Source organism: Cebus imitator, unplaced genomic scaffold (genome assembly GCF_001604975.1).
Source record: "Cebus imitator isolate Cc_AM_T3 unplaced genomic scaffold, Cebus_imitator-1.0 Scaffold23, whole genome shotgun sequence".
NCBI lineage: Eukaryota > Metazoa > Chordata > Mammalia > Primates > Cebidae > Cebus > Cebus imitator.
The window spans coordinates 4578138-4595034 of NW_016107338.1; the positions used below are offsets into that span (position 1 = coordinate 4578138).

At 44.6% G+C, this 16897-nt stretch overlaps 1 protein-coding gene across 3 annotated transcripts in view; it reads right to left on the reverse strand.

Annotated features, from left to right (window-relative positions):
• Positions 1–16897, reverse strand: part of ANTXR1 (ANTXR cell adhesion molecule 1) — a 270413-nt gene that overhangs the window by 89530 nt on the left and 163986 nt on the right. For 2 of the 3 annotated variants that reach the window (XM_017522085.2, XM_017522087.2), the window contains exon 13: positions 7051–7146. In XM_017522085.2, the coding sequence (XP_017377574.1) occupies positions 7051–7146 (96 nt within the window). Of the gene's footprint in view, positions 1–7050; positions 7147–12917; positions 13947–16897 lie in introns of those variants that run through there. The other variant, XM_037736156.1, reaches the window with a different exon arrangement.

Here is a 16897-nt window from a genome sequence, read left to right on the forward strand (position 1 = left end):
CAATTTGTCATTGGAGATGTCCAGTGTGCTTATTTGTTGAACTATCCTTGAAATTCAACTAAGTGAATTAAATATGATCTGTTACATAATTCTTTAAAAGCTGCTCATAAGATACCTACAAGGCCTCTGAAAAAACAGGGAGAACAGAATTTTGTTTATATAAGAAGAAATTCTGAATGCATGCACGTGAGCCCCTCCCAATATACTGGGGAGAAAAATGCTGTTATTTGAACAGAAATACAGTGATTTGATTTGACCTAAATAGTGTGGTGGCTTAACTAGTTGGATGGCAGAAAAATCACAGATTTAAAAGCAGGATTTTTTTTCTTTTTAATTGTGGTTAAAAACACTTAATATAAAACTTATTATTTTAATTATTTTTAAATGTACAGTTTAGTAGTGTTAAATATATTCACATAATTATGTAACCAATTTCCAGAACTTTAATTTTTTTTTTTTTTAATAGAGATGCTGTCTTACCATGTTGCCTAGGCTAATCTCAAACTCTAGGGCTCATGTAATCCTCCTGCCTTGGCCTTCCAAAGTGTTGGGATTACAGGTGTGAGTCAGTGCGCCCCACCCAGAACTTTGTCATTTTGCAAAATATGCTAAGATCTTTTCACTTGGGGTTCCTCATATACCATTAACCTCTCAATAAAATGAGCATAATTCTAGAATTTTATTTAAGAGACTGGTTTAAATGTCCTTTGTTATGTAATATTAGATACATATAAAATATTGCATATAATGTACATGTAAGTCATGAAATAGAATAATACAAACACCCATGAAAAAGCCACTCATTACAGTTCCATAGGTCTGTGGGCTTCTTCTGTATCTAACACTCTTCCCCAGTTTGATTTGGAAAATACACAAATAATAATATATACTAGGCATTGTACCCTATTTTGGGATTCGTTTCTGTGACTAGTTTCTCCTTGTTGTGGAGGAGTTCATGGTACAGATTCTCCTCAATGTTTGATGGGAACATGTCATAAGTTGAACATGCATTCAATACAGCTAACCTAGTGAACATCATGGCTTAGCCTAGTCAACCTGGTATGTTTAAGGAGCCCCAAAGAGTAGAGCATGCCTGCAGCTGGCCCTCCATCCACTTGGCTGCTAATGAACTTTGAGATGCATTGAGCAGCAGCTTTGAGCCAGGCACTGTATTATGCTCTGGGGACCTACAGCCTTGGTTTCCAACAGCTTCAGCTTAACAGAAGAAGACACACAAACAAACAGGCAATTTTCACAGCATGATCAGTGCTATGAAAGAAGCAGGCATGGGTGCTAAGGGAGACCCTGCACAGGAAGGGAAGGTAAGAGGCAAGGCTGGAGAAGTGGGGCCAGGATGGAAAAGCCCTACACATGCCATATCAAGGAATTGGAACTCTGTTGTACAGTGCTGAACACTCAAGAGGATTCTGGGTGAGGCAGTGAGTAGGCTCATCACCTGACTGCTGTTTTTAAAAATGAAAAGACTCTCTAATGAAGGGGAGAAAGACTAAAAGAGCATTATGAAATTGCTGAAATAATTCAGGTGGGAGATATGGAATCCTACAGTAAGATAATGATATTCATTCATTCATTCCACAAATTCTTCTTGAGCATCTATTCAGTGCCACACACCATGACTGTGCTGGGGTAGCGGGTGTGGACAGATGTGAGATAAGATGAGGTGTGGGAAAGGATGTGCTGTAGGCAGCTCTGAAGTGACATAAGACAAGGAGGGACAGAAGAAGACATCAGCTGTCACTCTGTAGTCCCTAGTTTGGGCAGCCCGAAGGATAATGGCACATCTCTGATGAAAAACAGGTTTGGGGGTAATGTGAAGAGTTTAGTGGGGGGCATGTTGAGGGTGAGATGCCTGCATTTGAGATGTCCATTGGTCCCTTTACTGTAAGCTGGTCCTCTGGAGCCAAGGCCAGTGATGGATAAACACATTAAGTAGTTAAAGTTGTGGGAGTTGGTGACATTGACCAGGGACAAAGCATTAGAGAAGAGGGTGGAAGGTAACCCTGGAGGAAAATTGTCAAGCAGAGGAAAGAGAGCTCTTGAGGGAGACAGGGAGAAACTGTACAGAGACGTAGGAGAAGAGCCAGCAGGCACCAGTGGAGGAGACAGTTTAACGGAGAGAGAGGTCGAAAGTGCCTGCTGCTGAAAGAGGTAAAGAAGAATGAGAAATGAATGGAGACCAGTGGTTGGGAAATTCAGTTTTGAAAGTGTAGGATTGGAGATATAATGGTGACAGCGCTCAGGGTGCAGGGGGAGGAAGAGACAACAGGGGGAATTGTGGACAGTGGATGCTCTGCAAAGGAGTATGTGGATGAAAGGAAGGGGCGGGAAAAGAGAGTAGCATGAAGGAGAAATACGGTATGAGATTGACATGGTTTGGATCTGTGTTCCCACGCAATTCTCAAGTGGAGTTGTAATCCTCAATGTTGGAGGATGGGCCTAGTGGGAGGTGATTGGCTGATTGTGGCCATCAGTCATCACCTGATCCATCAGGTGATCGGATCATGGGGGTGCGTTTAACACCATCCCTTTGGTGCTGTTCTCGTGAGAGCATGTGAGTTTTCCTGAGATCTGGCTGTTGAAAAGTGTGTAGCACATCCCACCTCATTCTTCTCTTCCTCCTGCTCCTGCCATGAGAGATGCCTCACTCTCCCTTTGCCGTCAGCCATGACTGGAACCTTCCTGAGGCCTCTCCAGAGGCAGGAGCCAATATGCTTCCCGTACAGCCTACAGAACTGTGAGCCAATTAAATCTCTTTTCTTTATAAAGTACCCAGTCTCAGGTATATGTCTTTGTAGCAGTGTGAGGACAGACTAACACAGAAATATTTTTTAAAGGATGAAGGTGGCTGGCATATGTTTGTAGGCAGAGGGAGGCAGCCAGTGGAAAGGAAAGGATGAAGATGCTGAAGTGAGAGGAGATGAAGTGAAGAACACCAGTGGAAAGGGAGGGAGAAGGGATGTTGGAGGAGGACGCATGTATGATGGTGCTGGAGTGCAAGGATTTCTCACAGCACAGCCTCCGTTTTCTCATGGAGATAGAACAGCAGGTTGTCTACTGAATATGAGAGGGCCAAAGGTAGGATACGGAGCTCAAGGGGAATGGTTGCAGTTTGGGAGGGGTTCTTATCTGTAGAGGTAAGTTAGCAGTTTGCTAAACTATGAGTGCTGAAGCCCCCATAAATGTGCAGTAGCCCCATCAACAAGCTGGGCCGTTCTCTTCTGAGGTGAATGGTATCTTGGGAGAGGAGAGGAGAACACATACAACTGGGAAGGTCTAGGTATAGGGAGATCAGGAATTGGGGTGTTCATCAGAGTGTCAGCATGAGGTCAGGAGACTGAGAGCCCCAACAGGCGTTTCTTCTATACCCCAGATTTCTCATTTTGGGGAGCAAGTCCCCATTGCTAATTGGAATCCTCCAGTGTCTTGCTACCCGGTAAAGTTTAAGCAGGATACGATGGCCTTTGCCTGTACACATAAAGCTACCCTCTAGCTGGGCTGCAGGCTCCCACTGGGGTATTTGCTCTTAGATGGGGTAAGAGTAGACTCTCAGGGCAACCTGCATTTTCTACAGATGTTAAGTGCCCTAACGGTACTGATTCATGGATGAATTTTTTTCTCTACACATTCAAGCCATTCATGACATTTACTTTTCTAATACGTTTCAATTTTTTAAAAAAATGATCCTTTTCTGTTTCAGGTTTCCTAGTCTTCCTCTTTTTAAAGTTCAGTTTAAACATTGCAATAATATTGGACCAAACTATGAGTAGATGGAGTGGGCATGACATGACTAGAAGAGTTTTGGAAATGTCCCTTATGGAACTGAGGCAGGGCTTTTATTATTATTATTATTATTATTATTATTATTATTATTATTATTTGGTAAAATATTCACCCCCTGAATTCCCTTTTTGAAAACGTGAATAAGCCCAGTGTGCATAATCCAATGCCTCTTTCCCCTTCAAGGTGGGTGTTTTGTGCCAATGAATAAATACAGGACTCTTAAAAGCCAGAGGTCTGCCTGGGGATACTGAGGAACAAGCTGGGAAACACTAAAGCTTTCAATTCAGGATGTGGTCAGTTTTCTCTCTCCCCATCAATCATTACTGGTAGATCACATCTGCTAGGCTGGCAATAAATTAATTCAGGTTCCATTTGGCTGGAAGTTAAGAGCCCAAATGGGGGAGTGGGCCTAAGGGAAAGGTCAAGTGCAGTGGGTAGGCATCATCTGTCACCCTCACTCATCACGTTTCTTCTTCCAGACAGGACCAGCAGGAAGCAAGAGGATGCTGAGCAGAGACAGGCCTGATAGCAACCCCTGTGCCTGCTCTGCTCATCCTGGCCAGTACATCTAAGAATGCTCTTTGTAGTTAGCTACTGGGCCTGGCCTCCTACCCAGCCACCCTGCAGGTCTTCATCCCCTACCCCTTCACATAGCCAGCCATTGTGGGTTAATGTGTGGCTCAGTGGGGTCGGGGACCTTGCAGGTTGTTAAATATGTTGACTGTCACTCCTGGAGAAAAGATCACAGCAGGAAGGAGAAGGCACACAGCAGACGTGTGTCCCACGTACTGTAGGTCTTTTCTGCTTTCTGGCTTTCTCCTCAGCATTGAGATGTGGCTTTGCTACTAGGTTAAGGGGCATTTCCCACCCTTGGGGTAGGTGCAGGAAGAGTGACAGAGGAAGGTTTGAGGACCATTGTTTACAAGAATGCCCTCTATTAATCTGGGGGCTGTGGGGAGGGGTATCTTGTGGGCGGAGAAACTTCCCCACATCCTCTGAATGAAACCTTGACGGGAGGCCCATGTTTGCCTTTATTCCTGAGTATCCTGTTTAGGAAACACATGAGCTTATCCTGCCCTGCTCTGAGCATCACCTCTAATCAAGGAAGCAAGTGATCGGCAAGTAGTTTTAGGGAAAGACCAAGTACTGGAGCCCAAGCCAGCTTTCAGAAAGAGGGAGAGGGGGCAGCTTAAATAGACATCATAAACAGGAAAATGAATACCTAAGATCAACCCTCATAAGGAAACCCTTCGAGACTTACAAAGGCAGACCACATTAAGACATTTTGGCTGCCATCCAAAGCAACAGGGACCTAACCAGATAAATTCATTGAAAAAATATTTTGAATATTGCAAAATAATTTGGCCTTGGGTGACACTGCTTCCAATAACAAAAGGTTTATTTTGAGAAACACTTCCCAACAATATAAACTGAATGCCATACAGTATCATAATAGATTCCTATTACAGTAAAATACTTTTAAATAATAATGTACAGCATTTACTATGTGTTAGGTGCTTTCTAAGCAGGTATACATACACCCCTTTATAGTCTTCACCATTTAACTATGAGGTGGGCTCTTACTGTCCTCATTATACTAATGAGGACACTGAGACACAGAGAGGTTAAGAAATTTGTCCAAGATCACACAGCCAGCATTTGGTAGAGCACTTCTTGGCTGTTCTAGTGTTCCCAGCTGTCCTCACCCAGAGGTAACTGTTTGTAAATAATCAAAGGGACTATAATAGTGTTCGCTGCCTGCTGCTACCAGGCCTGCCCACCTCTTCTTTAAGAACCCGTTGTAAGGTTTTTCTTTTCTTTTTCTGGACTTGAAAATGTGCTTGTTTTTGAATCTTCATAGAAAGCACTCAGGCTGACTCATAGGGATTTTTTTACCCTCAGAATAAAATGGTTATGCAGCCTTAAGTATTTAAAACAACATTTAACTCTTGGAGCTGCTGTGGTAAGAATCTGTTTAAAATCTTGGTGAAATCCAGCCCAGCCTGGAGGGTACTAATTGACCTAAGACTTGTGCCTGTCCTGGGTCTCCCTTTCCACACTTGTCTGCTGCAAGTCAATCCTTTCCAGAAGTTCCTGCCACGTGGTCCACATCCTGACTGAGTTTCTCATCTCATTCATTTGCGCCTCTTTAACATGTCATCCGGAGCCATTTTCCCTTGCCTTTCAAGTCCAGTGCTCTGTCTGTCTGTGGTCCTGATTCAGTTCAGCTGTACACACAGATGTGAACTCCCCTACACTGTGTGGTAAATGCTGACGTTCCAGAGATAAAATGAAGATGAGTCCCTGTCCTGGAGAGGCTCACTGTCTATTTTACCCTGCCGTCCCTTCCACGGAAGAACTAAAATATAGGATGCCATGGCAGTGGGGCAGAAGTCACTTCCCACTCATGGGCTTCACAGCACACACTGATTTGCGGAAAGGCAGGGCACAGGCTAGAACCAGACATGTCACAGCGAATGTTTTTTTTTTCTTTATTTGGCTATTACTTTGTTTGGACTTTTTCCTGTCTAAGGGCCAGGGAACAGAAATTGACAGCCAGACATTTACCATTTGGGATTGTCATCAGGGTGGGTTACTACAGGCGCTAAGCTATTTTGAGGAGACACTGTCATGTGGTGACTCCATATGACAATGATGGGGAGGAGGCAGTTTTTTAATTGATCTTGTAGCCAAAGTGCTTAGCCCAGTGCTGGACACACGGTAGGTGTGTCCTACAAAAGTTGCTAAAATCAATGAAATAAAGGTGAGTGCCTTCCTTTATTGTTGAAAATAAAGAGGCCAGAGACACTTTCTCAGATGGGTAGGCTAGTTGCTAAGACCAGGGTGGCCTTAGAAGAGGGCCACTCAACAAACGTGTGCGTGTATGTGTGCATAGCATATGCGTTCAAAGGCATGTGTGTTCATTACATGTCAAATAACACTCATCATTTGTGGTATCCTGTGGATCCTTCCTAAGCACCAGAACTGCAGGGGCCACCCCAGTTGCCCCACCTAAGGGGTATGGCCATTGGCAACCTCACACCCTAACTCATACTGACTGCTGATGACTCATGGTTCCATTGATCAGTATCAGTTCACATCAATTTTGTATAAATTGTATAAAAAACTACAAGATTTGTCTTCCAGTTTAAATCTTTAGTTTGTTTATTAATCCCTTTCTCTCTATTCATGACCTGTGAACTTTATGTCACCCTTCGCCTTGCATGGCCTGAAGTTTAGGGCACTTACCACAGTGCAGCAGAGGGGCCAGAACCACCAGAGGAGAGCCAAGGCTAGGAGCAGGAACAGGATCAGCAGGGCGATGGCCAGGATGGAGCCATCAGACTGCGGGGCAAGAGAGAGGTGGTCAGCAGTGGGACGGGACCACGTGTGGTCTTCTTTCCCCAAAGACTCATCACTGATAATGCAGATTGAAGGCTCAGAGAACAGCACAATTTGCCAAGCAAATGGTTGAAACTCTGCCCATCATTCTGAGGCTCATGGCCCCATAACACACTCTGTTTAGCCAATTTTTAAGGGAAATGAATTTATCTTTTCAGAGAGGCCTTGCTCCTCTCTTTGAGGAACACTCTGAAGGACCCACTCTACAAGAAACAGGGCAGGCATGAACATGGACTCCCACTGCTCATCTGGCCCTAGGACACCACCCCCTGCTCCATGACAGCCTCCTCACTAGGTCTGATGCTCCAATCTCTGCCTGGGCTGACTCAGGACCATTATACTCTGAATTCAGCTTGCTCCCCCAAACCCGGTCACATAGGTGCATGTCACAGATTCATAAAGCTGTGAATGGAAAGTCTGGAGCCTGCTGATGGGATGCCTTGTAGGGTCTGTGAATCCAGGGGGTGGGGGCAGAGCAACTGCTGCTGAACCTGGGAGGTGAGGGGTTACAGTCAGATCACATGGCTACATGGGAATGAAAGAAGGAGGAAGGCACCCAAGACCCATTTTACCCACTTTAAAACATACCTAGGCCAGTCCTAGACACAGTTTCTGTGGACTGAGATGGCTAACGTTTAGCAAACAGAGGCCCCACTTGGTATCAGCATTCTGAGGTTGCTGGTTCAAGGAAGCTGCTTGAGTGAGAACACTGGTCTAAGTACCCTCAACCCTGCCTTCCTATAGTTACTAGGAGTGCAAATCAGCAAAACTTTCTAGGAGGGATGGGGGAAATTGTGATAGGTATCAAAAGCTTCCTTCTGCATAGAACTGGCTATTCCACTTTTAGTCAAGAAAATAATCAAGTATGTTCACACAGATAACAAAAATAAAAATATAAATGGTTAACAATTAGAGCTAAATAATGCATTATAGAATTACCATGCAATCAGTTACTACATAGATATTATATTGTCAAATAATTTTATTTATTCATATTTTTTTGTGACAGGGTTTCAGTCTGTCATTTGGGTTGGAGTGTAGTGGTGTGATCATAGTTCACTGCAGCCTTGAACTCCTGGGCTCGAGGGATCCACCCACCTCAGCCTCCTGAATAGCTGGGACTGCAGGTGCACGTGACCATGCCTAGCTAGTTATTTTTTTGTAGAGATGGAGTCTCACTTTGTTGTCCAGGCTTGTCTTGAACTCCAGGTCTCACGTGATCCTTCTGCCTTGGCCTCTGACTGTGCTGGGACTATAGGCATGAGCCACTGTGCCTGGCCATATTGTCAAATAATATTTAAATGATATTTAAATGAGATGACAAAACATTCCTGGTATAATGGGTAGGTTTATGTATATGTATGTCAAGAGAGACAGATTATCTGATATTTACTAAAGTTTAAAATTTATATTTACCAAATTAATAGTAATTTTACTGGTAGTGGGTTTATGGTAATTTTCCTTTTGAAATAGATTTTCTTTCTTTTTTTTTTTTTTCATCTCATAATGAGAAAATAAACTACTGAAGTTTTCTTTAAAAAAATCTGTCTTTGGGGTCTTCCCACTTTGGTGTTAGAGCTCACTAGGCCCAGGGATTCTTGTTCAGAGGCAGGGGACCTCTGGGGTACCCACGTGGGGTCAATGGATGGATGCTGTGATCCTCCTGAAATGACACCCATGATCTTTAGTGCAAGTGTCTTAGGGAAGACCGTTCACAGCACTATCAGATTCTCAAAGCTGCTCCCTCTCCCCCATTACAGGGAAGGAAGGCTGGGTGGTCTGTCCAGGGTAATGCAGCAGGTGAACAGCAGAGTTGGGATGTGGTTCACTCCCACTCTGAGTGCTCAGCAGGGGCTTCTGGAAGCTGTTTAAAGGCAGCTCTCACTCGCTGAAATTCCCTGGAATGTCTTTGACCAAAAAGCCAGGGAACTAAACACGTCTGGTCCCTAGCCAGGGCTTGGGAGTGCCAGACTGCCCCCAAGGGAGCTGTAGCTTCACAACTGCAGGTGCAGGTCTGGGCAGCGAGAGGCAATTGGGGGAGGGAAGACAGCGCAGGGGCCAGATGGTGGACACGCCATGGCAGAGGGGTGCTCTGGGCTGCAACATTTATACATGGGTGATGGCCGAGAGCAATGGGCTCAGCGGTGACAGAATGAAATCACATGTGTTTTCCAAACTTACAGCTGGCCAAGGACAATCCTCTTAATCTCTCAGTCTCTACAGTCCACATTCATAACATGAAGATAATAAACCTCACTTGCCTCACTACACTGATGTGGGGATAAAATGATGTAAGCTATCTTATCAAACACTGAGCTGTAACTCACTCTCTCTAGTTCTCCAGGGTAAAAAACATGGTGAGCATTTCAGATCATAAATCTATCTGCATTTGGAATAATAAGTGGTTCTGGTCAACGAGAGGCTTACAAAACAGCAGCGCTTTAATAAAGGCTACAGACTACGCTTATTCACACTAAACACAATTTCCCCTCAGCCTAGTGTTGTTTTTTCACTTTAGGTAGATGAACTAAAGCAGAGGGCTGATAAATTGTGGGGAACTATTTTACTTCCTTCTGGAAGAAGAAGGTTTTCCACAAAGTAGTGAGAGTGAAGGACTCGGCACAGAATGGGAGAGAAGGGGCTTCCGCACTGGGAGAAGATTCCCTGGCTTTGGATAAAATGATGCTGGCTTTTCTCTGGCCACGCTTGGTGCCCCTGATGAGGCCCAGTTCCCTCTGGCTGTGGTGGAGGAGGACAGCTGGGGTTTTGGGAAGGGGAGAGGTACAGGAAAGGGGGTCCCGGTGGGTGGAAATGCACAGCGGCAGACACTCCCTGAGGAACTTTCTCCTCTGCTGAAGACAGCTCTGGGATAAAGCCCCCAAATGCACTGTCTGTTTTTTGAGATCTTCCAGAAACCGCTGGCTAGCCAGTTCAAAAGAACGAAGGGCATGACTTTTTGATAAACTTAGACTTAATGCTAATGTTTTAGAAGGAGATAACGTACCTACAACCTCAGAGGTTCATTCATTTATTCATTCAGCAAACGTTTATTGAGGGTCTATTCTGTCCCCATTGAGCAGAACCAGAAAATACAGGATTGACTGGATAGTCAAAATGCTCGTGTTCTGCTGGCTGATGGGTCAGGAGCATTTGTAGAAACAATTAACCACATGCAGTGGTCTACGTGCTACTCAGTAGCTATCCATCCTGCCCCTTTTGTGTCAGGCAGTGAACAAAATAGGCAGTCTTTATTCTTAAAGAGCTTACATTTTGTTGGAATAATAATAATGACAATGATGACAATAATGTTTTTGTTAGCATGGTGAACATTCACTGAACATTTACTATGTGCTAAGCAGTGTTCTTTCTATGTACTAACATGCTTTCCTTATGCTAGCTCACTTCATTCTCATGAACAATCTTGTGAATTCAATAATATCCTCTTTCCCATCTCACTAAAAAGTACCAAGGCAAGGAGAGATGGAGAAACTTGCTGAAGGCCACATGGAGAAGGCAGAATTTAAACGTGGGCAGTTTGGTTCCATAGCTCACAGCAGACCAGCAGGCTATTGCTTTCTTAGCAAATAGCCAAGTGCTAAAGAGCCGAGCACCTGGGAACTAGCAGTTCACTGAGGAGATGACATTCTGCGGAGCAGGGCCAAGGAGAAGGTCAGCATTCCTGCACAAAAAAGGGAAGCACGAAGTCCTGGGGCGGGGCAGGGGCAGGGGCAGGGGCAGGGGCAGGGACAGGGACAGGGGCAGGGACAGTGGCAGTGGAGGTCCATGTGCTGGCAGCACAGCATGAGTGTGGGTGGAAAGGAGGTGGGGTCCACTCTGTGGGAGGACATGCAAGCCAGGCTGAGGAGTGTGGCTTCCATCCTGAGCTCACCGGAGCCCTTAGTGACTTTAACCCGGTGACACTGACACATCGTGATCAGATTTGTTTCTTGGAAAGCAAATGCTATTGACACTGGATGGTATGGACTGGAGGAGGGAAAGATTTGAGTGGAAGGTCCAGGTGGAGGACGGCTGCAATTCTGCCCAATTCTATTGGGTAGTGTCGTGTCATTTCCTGAGGTCACTCTTGAAATGCTTGTACATTTTCACGGTTGTGTTCAGTGCTAACTTACTTAACAACAGCTAACCACCATGTTCAGTGCTGTCTATATATTCTCTCATTTAATTCAGTGAGCCTTGGTAAAACAGCCTTTTAGGAACTGTTATCCCTTTTTGCAGGTAAGGAAAACTGAGACTCAGTGAAGATATGTAACTCACTCAAGAACTTCACCTACCACCCATGGACATATTTATTTTTATATGTCTACAGTGTTAATGTTGCAAAACTGGGATTTGAATCCATGTGGTCTAATTTTAGAACCTTGACCCCCCTCCCACACTTAACCATTACACTATAACTTCAGATTTACAACAATTTAGTTAAGAAATAGCTGCACTTTAAAGACTAAACTTTAAGCAGATGCAACAGAAGGTGAGGCCATATTTGCAGTTGCTCCTTCTGCTCTGATAGAAGCAGTTCACTCACATGGCCCAGTGTGGATGTGTACATAGCATGGGTGAACGTGGACTTCAGAGGAAAGTTGGAGAGGGATAGGGACCTTGGCAGAGCCTGCCTTCCCTTTAGATTCTTGGCTTGGAGTTTTAACCAATAACCTTGTGAAGAGGGATTGACAGCTAATGTGAGAAAGGCTCTAGTTACCTGTTGAATATATATCAATATTAGAATGGAAATAGACACACATCTGCATTGTTTAGTAAATAGTATTTTCTTCACTCATGAAATTAGTTCAGGTAGTCTAAAGCAGTCCTTTTGCATCTTTACCAAGTTCCAAGCCGAACACATGCGGGTGCTAAGGAGCAGGCCCTGCCAGTGGCTAGGAGGCATGTGGAGTGCTCCACAGCTTCACACGGCATGGTCTGACCCCCACAAAGCCTGGCTTCACTCTGCACTCTGTTTTGCTCTGGGGCAGACTGCCCTGACTCTTTGGGTTCTGGCCTCCATGCCGCCCTCCTGTGTCCCTGGCTCACTGTCTGTTGGCACACTCCATGCTAACCATCACCAGTTCCCAAGATCTCCTTCCTGGATCAGACCCCAGGAGGGTCATGACCGCTGCTCACAGCCTAACTCAGGACTGGTGTGTGAGCTTGGCCTCTGTTCTCCCTTTTCACCAGGGGAAAGGGTGACCAGGACAGGTGAGACCTCAGGGCCACATAGATACAACTCTGGAACCATCTAAGTGGGACCATCTGGGCCAGAGATCCCCCTTGTGGAGTTGTGCCTGCCCAGGTTTCATCTCAGATGACAGCTGGCAGGGTGCAAGGTAGCTTCTGAGAATGGGTTCTCCCTGACCCACAAGTTCAGATCCATACTCCATGATCGATCTGAGAGTATGCATTGGGCAGGGGGAGCCTGGAGTGTGGACTTGCATGGACTTGACTTTATGACACAGATGAGAGCAGAAGCTGACCTGTCCCGCCCAGCAGACTCCCAGTGTTTGCTACCCCTGGCAGTGCTACCTGCCCTTTCCAGGCAGCCCCTGCATGAAGCTCACTGCAAACCTTCAAAAGAGATTCCAGAGGGGGAGAAAAGCAGCAAACAGCCACACGTGGAGTCTTACCATTGTTATTTTCTCAGCAGCCTAAATATCAACACAAATCCAATTCTTATTTTATTTAAAAAAATGGAAATAAAGTTTAAAAAATGAACCTGGACTTTAACAATTTTAATAGCAAGTGGCAGGGGGAGTTCTCAGATGAGTGACTAGAGCTGGAAGCACTTCTGTGGTCAAGGAGGCAGCCCATGGGGGTGCATCTTCCTGTTGGGGAATCATCCATTTTCTTCAATGACTAGTTTTAAGCCTTGTCAAATGCTCACACAGAGGCCTGCTATTAAGGATGCAGACAGGCAATATTAGATATGAAGTCAGGGCAAGCCCAGCCCGCTCCTTCCTTTGGGCGTGTGTCATTAGGGATGACATTCTCTGCAGGCTGCCCAGCTTGAATGGCCAAATCCCTGCACCATGGCTTTCTTTAATTCCCTCTGCTCCCAACTCACAAAGTGAGGACCTCTCTTTAAGATAAGAAGGCATTGTTCCCAAAGGTATAAAATGTGGAACTTCAATAATGAAAGTATCTCTTACTTGGCACATGGAATGTAGGCAATTTTGGATTTTCAATGCATGGCATGGGGTGGGAATGAAGAATCTTGCCCGGGCTTGTTTGCTGTATAATGGGACAGAACCAGGCCTCTGGATGATTACAGTATCAAACACTGCTGCTCCCTTTCTGTTTTGTTTTGTGGGAAAGGGAGGAGGATAGAATGGAGAGAAATTAGTGGGAGACTTGGGGAAATTCAGCATAAAGAAACTGTGAGATCCTCCACCTCAAATTTGGGCCTGTGCCAGGATTCTGCCTGATGCCCACTGCATGGAATTATTACATAGCTGATAAAGAGCCCTCCAGTGAGGCCTAGAAAACGGTGTTGTTTAAGGAGGGAATGTTTCCTGCCCCTCCTATGTTTCTTACCATATTGGGGCACTTGGTGTGCGTTACACCAGGCCCTTCTCTGCCCTCCGCTCATTCAGTAAATAAGGAAAGTGTATATCGAGCATGTTTGGATCTTCTCTCTCTGTTTTTGGGAGTGTGCAGCCAGAGGGAACAATTGGTATTCTCTGTTATTCCATGCAAGCAGGTATTGAGGGGCCTGATGCAGTTTTATGAAGGCTCTTTAAGAAAGAGAACATAAAAATACAAATACAAAATTATAAGGGCCCCTCCCATGGCCTTAAAAGGGCTTAGCAGAGAGCCATCATGCAAGTGAGAGTCCCTAAAGCTTAAGTGAATCAGCCCCCCATAACTCTGCCTCTGGCTGTGCATCTTCCCTGGATAGGCCCCCTGCCTGCAATCAGACTGGTTTAATTCTGGGCTTCAGTTTCCAGTCTGTTTGCTACCACACTCAGCCAAAATCTCCAACTCACGGTAATAAAGGCAATGCTGAGGTTTTCATGTATCATTTTTTGGCCTCATTTTTCAGTTTATTCACAATCAAGGCAGGAAGGAGGCATGCTTTATTGCCCCCATGACAGTGACCCTAATATATCCTATGTTAACTAACCCCAGGATAGGTTCTGGTAACTAAAACAATTACATTTCTACAACAACAGTATGGTAAATTTATTCAAAAAGACATTATCAGAAGCCTCTCTGGTGGCTGGTGGGTTTGCTGTAGTTCTACGGTCTTTGCTAGGTAGTGGAGATTCTGAGTAGCAACACTGAATCACTGAAGCCATGGAAGATACTTGGATGCCTTCACACGGTTGGACTATTTTGTAAACATTTAACATGAAAGAATGAATTAGCAGGTTGATTCTGCCACATTGAAGAGATATTAGCCAATCTCTGCCAGAAATACGACAGGAAAATAGCTGAGGATCCATAGAGTTTCTTGAGAACTGGCAAAGCTCTTTCTCTGGATTCTCCCCTCCGTGAGGCATCTGGGGATGCAGCTGATGATGTGAGGCTCCCAGAGGCCTGCCCTCTACTCCCTCTCCCCCTTTCTCTGGTACAGAGTGAGGGTGCCCGTGAAGGACTTTGGAAGGCCTTCAAGGGAAAGAGACTCTTTAGCGGTTCCACCGACCTTGTAACTTCATAGAAATCTGCTTGTTCCAATTACAAAGACTCAATCCTGCTGAGAGGGAAACAGCAGAGATCAAGGAACTATGTCCACTTCACTCTGCTCCAAGGGGAGTCCCTGAGGGCAGAGTAAGAGGCGCAGCAGCCACTGGGCACAGGGAGGCTGGAAGCTGCCACAGACCTGCTGCTGTCCCTCTGTAAGCACCAGGAAGGGATTCACAGGACCCCTTGGTGCCTTGGAGGCATCACATTCCAGGGCTCTGAAGTGGAATTTAGAGCCATCCCAAGCAGCTGGTCTGAGCTGTTTCCTGCCTAGACAAAACTGGCAAAGCATGGGCAAGTTTTATTTTGAAAGATGAAATTTAAGCCATTTTATTACTGAGCAGTTCTAGATGGGCAAGCCTAGAGATCAAAATTCTGTCTCCTAGTGCTTATATATTCTGTTATTTCTGGTAAGCACCTTATGGATCATCTAACTCATCCACCCTCTCTGCTCTGCATGTTTTTGAAATTCTGCTCTCCTGATCCCCCTCCTATCTCTGACCATTCATTTCCACTTTCCTCATGGGCTTCTTCTTGTACTCAACCCCTTAAATGTCAGTATGTTCTAGGAAGTCATCTTGTTCCTCCTCTTTAAAAATTGTGGAGCTATATACACAATTTTTTTAGTTTTAAATGTATAATTCAGTGGCATTAATTAAGTACATTTATGATATTGTATGGCCCATCATAAATGTACTTAATGAAAACCAGCCATGGACAAGAATGACCCATTGTAATTGTACTTAACGAAATTCTTGTCCATGGCTGGTTTTCTTTCTAAAACTCTCCATGGGTTATCTCATTTCCTCCATAGTTTAAACTCTCATCTAGGTATGGATGACTTAAATCTTTAGCCTAGATCTTTCCCCATGCTTCAGGGTCATATTTAGGACCATCCAGCTGTCCAGTAGGTCCTACTGATATGTCAAACTCAACTGTTCACACTGAACTCACTGTTTTCCACTTTAAAGTTGCCTGATCGCCTCCTCTCATGTGATGGCACTACTTAACAACCCAAGTTGGAAACTTGGAAGTCAACCTCAGGTGCCTTTTCTTCCCTCTCTTCCTTCCCCAATATCACACCTACCATCAGAATATCCTGATCCTCTGATCTAAATACTTCTCAAATCTGCCCCTCTCTACTCCATCTCCAATACCACTGATCAGATTTAGGATCTCATTCTTTCTTTCCTGGACTGTTGCAATGATCTTTTTATTGGTTTCTCCACCACCATTATTACTGCCAGGAATTCCCTCTTCTATGTTACAGTTGGAACCATTTATGGCTCTATACCATAAAATGATATTCTGATAGATTTTCCTGCCCATGAACTTTTCAATAGCTCTTCATTGCCCACACAGTTCTAAACATTTGAGAATTTTGTGGAAGAGATATATCCCTTTCCTCATGAAAGTACACACTTGCATTTATGCACAGGCTCACACATTTTTTATTACAATTTCAGGGGTCCATGAGATCCCTGGAATCTATTTGTGGACTGCTAGGTACAAGGCTTTGAGTCATTAGCCCAAACAAGCCCTCTCTTATCTCTCCAGCACCTCCCCCTGCCAACTTCCTCCTCACACTTTGTGCTTTGACGGAACTAAATGACATTATCTCCCTATGGCTCGCTCTTCTGTCATGGTTTTCTTCTCCCTGAGACACTCTAACTTTCATTGCTTGGTTAACTGTTTTTCATCTTTCAAGCCTTGGTTCAGGCCCCACCTGATTTATTCATACCTAATGTATTTACTGAACACCCACCATGTGCCAGGCCAAGTGCCAGAGAAAAAGTGTAAAATGGATATGGTTTTGCCAATCATGGACTTTGTCATTGAGTGGGAAACAGAGACCAGTAAATATCACCACTGAACTCTATGTTTGTGCTCTTATTTTATCCTAAGCATAGCTCTATCTTATCATCTCTCTCGCTCTCTCTCCATATACATATATTTATGGATATATATATGTATATATATAATTTTTTTTTTCTAGTACCCA